Source organism: Poeciliopsis prolifica, unplaced genomic scaffold (genome assembly GCF_027474105.1).
Source record: "Poeciliopsis prolifica strain line A6 unplaced genomic scaffold, Auburn_PproV2 SCAFFOLD038, whole genome shotgun sequence".
NCBI classification, from domain to species: domain Eukaryota; kingdom Metazoa; phylum Chordata; class Actinopteri; order Cyprinodontiformes; family Poeciliidae; genus Poeciliopsis; species Poeciliopsis prolifica.
In genome coordinates, this window is record NW_026562413.1 from 1,177,830 (window position 1) to 1,182,519 (window position 4,690).

The 4,690-nt window shown below is 37.9% G+C and overlaps 1 protein-coding gene across 1 annotated transcript; it reads left to right on the forward strand.

The window, feature by feature from the left end:
- Window positions 1-488: 488 nt before the first annotated feature.
- On the forward strand, window positions 489-2,157 carry dpm3 (dolichyl-phosphate mannosyltransferase subunit 3, regulatory). Its single transcript, XM_055053634.1, has 2 exons — window positions 489-551; window positions 752-2,157. The coding sequence occupies exon 2, from the start codon at window positions 772-774 to the stop codon at window positions 1,048-1,050; it is 279 nt and encodes a 92-aa protein (XP_054909609.1). The 5' UTR covers window positions 489-551; window positions 752-771; the 3' UTR covers window positions 1,051-2,157.
- The last annotated feature ends 2,533 nt before the right edge of the window (window positions 2,158-4,690 follow it).

The window sequence follows — 4,690 nt, forward strand, 5'->3', positions numbered from 1 at the left end:
TCGAGAGTTTTTCAGGAGTACATACAGACGACAAGCAACAAGTTTAAATCTGGTCTAGTCTGTACAAAGATATCATAATAAAATGAAAAGAGTGTCATAAAAAGGAAATGAATGGGTAAATATATAAAATTTATTCTAAGATATATTCTTATATTTTATACAATATTGTTTTAATTTATAATGCTATATTTGAAATAAAAATAACATTAATCTCTCTCTGATGAATACAATGACCACCTGTAGCCTACATTCATTTTGAATTTTTTTTTTTAAACTGCAACCTTCTTTTATTTTCTTTATATTGAAAATCATAACAATTACTATTTTTCTTAAAATAGATACAAAACATGTACGTACTGTTTCTTCTATCACTGCTTTATTTTATTTAAAGTTTATGTATTTGTATATCCATTATTCTTAGCGATAATTTAGATCAAAATCATTATTTTTGGCCCGTTTAGAGCAAAGTATTCGTCACTGCATTTCCCATAAGCCGTCGCGGCGTGCGACGTCATCATTCTGCGCAGTGCTGAGGTGGCGTTTGATTGGAGGTGATAACGCTAGACTTTTTCTTTGAAATAAATGACTTACAGTGATATTGAAGCTCCAACTTTATTGTCATTACTTTCATTTTTTCGTGTGGTGTCTCTTTTGACTGTCCGGAGTCTTTGTTGTTGTCTTAAAAGCGTATTTTATCTCCACAAGTGGATGCGTTGCTACGTTCGTGCTAACAGCTCGTTTCCCCCGTCAGGCTCTTCGTTGATATCCATCATGACTAAACTCCTGCAGTGGCTGCTCGGGGTCTCGTTACTGGGCGCTGTGTGGGCTCTGGTCGCCTTCGACCTGCTGGAACTGCGCCTTCCTCGGACCTACAGGGAGGTGGCCTGGCCCATCCCGGTCTACCTGCTGGTTTCGTTCGGCTGCTACTCCCTGGCTGCGGTGGGCTACCGGGTGGCCACCTTTAACGACTGCGACGAGGCGGCCAGGGAGCTGCAGGAGCAGATCAAGGAAGCCAAAGAGGACCTGAGGAGAAAGGGGTTAAAGATGTAGGACAATTATAAGGAACTCTTTTGAGACTGAATGGAGAGACAACTTGCAAAGTTTATCAAATCTGTTGCTTTTTGGATGATCATGGAGCCTCGTTGTGGTCAGCAGGTGCGACCAGAACATTAATTTGAATGAGATATCAAGTGTTTCTGGTCAATATCACGTTTTACCTGCTTGACAGTTAGATTGTGTTGACTGTGTGAGACATAGACTGAAGTTAAAGCTGCAAGCCAGACTTATTTTGTAAAATGAGTTCACTTTCAATATAGTTTTTCCAACGAAACAAGAGCATGTCCTGGTCACTTTTCATAGCTACTTTGTTTTAAATCTGTACATAATTACTATAAAGTATATTCTCCTGAGACCCTGTCCACATTCTTCTGATGACATCACATAAGGCACAGGTGCCAAACTCCAGTCCTCAAGAGACACTGTCCTGCAGTTTTTAGATGTGCCACAGGTACAAAACACTGGAATGAAACCTCCTCCTTGTGTAGATAATTTCTCCAGAGCCTTGCTAATCACCTAATTATTCTATTGAGATGTGGTGCTGCAGAGGCACATCTAAAGTTGCAGGACACCGGCCCTTGAGGACTGGAGTTTGACACCCCTGACATAAGGCATAAAGAAACCAATTACGGTTCTTTTGAATAGGTCTGTTTGCAATTTTTAGAGTTGCACTGATTAGGGTTTTCCTGGCCGATACTGATTTCCTATTAAAACGTTCATTTGTTAGTTTTTTTAAGAACTAATACATAAAAAAGAACATCCTGATCCGGTTTTAAAGGCAAACAAACTTAGTGGTATCTCCATGTCAAAGTATGGGACTTTTTTAAAAACTCAAAATAACTTTTAAAGCACATGCAGCTGGGTAGTGAGAAACTGCTCAGCCAGTAGCATACTACTAGTTTTGACAGATTTAATGAATAGGGACCAATAATTTTGTGTTTCTATTGCAATGTTGTGTGTATTATTGTGCTTTTCCTCAATATTTTTGGTTAGATTGTGTTGCTCACATGCTAAATACATAATCTAACATTTGCAGTATGTTATTGAAAACCTGATCAATGGAAACCAAGGGTTACAAATAAACACAGGATCTTTTAGGAATGTCCTGGATTCTTGTTTTTGTCAGCTCTGAAATCATCCAATTTAAATGTGAAACTTGGTAGTTGTTCTGCATTTCTCCAATTCAAAGGTGAATTCTTGTCAGAGCAGATAAATTTAGATTTCACCTGTAAAGAAGTGCACATTCCTCTGAGTGTCTGACCTGAGGTCCTGAGGCGTTACTGTGAATTAATTAAACAGGACTTTGTTTTCTCAGTTGGTGTCCCCTTGTGGGTTTGCAAGTTCTGGTAATTTGGTGTTTTGCCAAAGCATGAAGCCTTCCTAAACTTTTCCTCTTTTTATGTTACAACCACAAACTTCAGTGAGTTTAGTTAGGGTTTTTTTTATGTTTAAGACCAAATCCAAGTGGCGTGAAAGTAAGAGAAATAAAAGGATCAAACTGAAAGGTGCAGGATGTGTTTTTATTCAGTTTTCCTAACTAAATTATTTACAGAAGCATGTCTTTTATATCTTTATTGTAGCCCTGGCTGTGTTTGGTTATTCAATGATTACTCTGTATTTAGCGCCATCCATGTTTCCATCAACTTAACCAGCTTTCCTGTCTCTGTTGGAGAAAGGTAACCCCTCAGCGTAACACTACCACCTCCATGTTTCGTAGTTTAGGCTACAGTCTCAGTTTTGTGGAAGTATAGGGCGCTGCCTCTTGCTGCCTTCTGAACACTTTTTGTTCCACAGCCCTCCACTTTACAATTCTGTGCTGGTTGTTGTGTCGATTTATCACAAATTCTCAGCGATGTACGTTGACATTTCTTGTTCCAACGTGGCGAAATGTGGAGTAGTTCAATAGGCATCAGTCCTTCTGCAAGCCACTTTATGTTTAGGGAATGAGAATGAATCCGACTATGAGACTCATGAAGTAATCGATGTTGGCAGTTTCATGTCTTTGGTGTGAGCCCTAACAGGCTGCCCTTGCTCAGTTTTACTGAGTCCCTGCTGCGTTAAAAACAAAGCTTCGCCTGTCCAAAGGCATCATTATGCGGCTTCAAAAGATCCAATAACTTCTGAACAAATGCAGAGGAATTGCCAGCTCCGCCTGTTGTGCTGTTTGGCTGCAGCCCCATCAAGCCTCGTAACGTTCTCTCATCCCCCCATGAATCTGTGCAAGCTGTTGCTTGAGCAGACTGGATGAAAGGCAACCAGTTACTTACTGGAAAATCTTCGAATCTGGCAAACGTACTGAAGCTTTCTCTTGTTAGTCAGATATGTTCTCACTAGAGCCACATATAAGGACTTGTCTCCGTCCTCGTCCTGCCCTTAAACACATTTTATTTCCACAAACAAAATGTTTTGTTATTTTAGGCTAAACATTTTACAGAGCATGCAGCTTAAAAGTGACAGTTTGATGTTTTTCCCTTTCATTGCATGACTAGAAACACACAGCACATAAATCAGATTGCATTTACTTAATAGCAGGTCAAAGCGAATGCAATCAGACACATGGAGGTATGACCTCAGATGTTGCTGCCTTTTTCCATAAAATTGAGTCTGTTTGATCTGTAGCCATAATGAAGTGAACTCCTTCACCCACAAGCCACAACATTTGAAAAAGAGGAAACACCTTTTACCTGTAGTTTAATTTTCCATTAAAGCAGCTGACATTTTGATTTCTCCATAGAAATGTATTCTGACACAGTAATAGACAAACTTTTATATTTGAGTGAACATGAGAAGAAATTTGTGGAACATCAGTTCAATTTCAGTTGTGAATCAAAATGGACTGAGATAGAAGTTGGGTAGTGAAAAAACTCTACTTTTAGCAGTATTTTTACTCTAACTTGAGTAATCTTATTATGACATATTGCTACTTTTACTTGGGTAAAATTTGTGGATTCTCTACCCACTGTGAATAACTTTATTGAATGAAGAACAAGCTTGTTCGAACCAAAATTTCACCAGTCAGACACTCACCGACTATACAGTTTATGTTAAAGTTTCACAAGTTTTATTTTGAAAGTTTACATTTGAGTTATTTTGTAATTATGTTATTTATATAAATTATTTTCCTGTTAGTCTCTAAAATACCAAAACTTCCACAACTTTATGATTTGGATATTATTTTTTAATTCATATTTTAGTCAGCCTGAATTCTTTACCAAATACTTTTTACTTTTACTTGAGTAAAATATTTTTGAGATAGTGCTTCACTGACATTAGAACAATATTTTGGATCTTTTATCCACCCGGAGAGAAGAAAAAAATGACAGAAAAACGGGTTGTAGAGATGTACTCAAAGAGAATTTGTTCTAAGTCAACACAGGTAAAAGAAACGTAAAATTACAAAGAAGAAAAACTAAAATAAATTTAGCTAAGAAAGATGCAAAAATATTTGAGATCTGTCAGATGTAATGTGCTTGTGTGATAAAGTGAAACTCCTCCTGTTCATGTATTTATGGAGGTGATAAAATGGTTCATCACTCTGCAGCTAGATTCAGTTTGGAGGCTGTAAAGCCAGGAGAAAAAAACAATCACAGGCTGGTTGTTGCCCTCTGCTCCAACCCAAAGGGGATTTTGATGG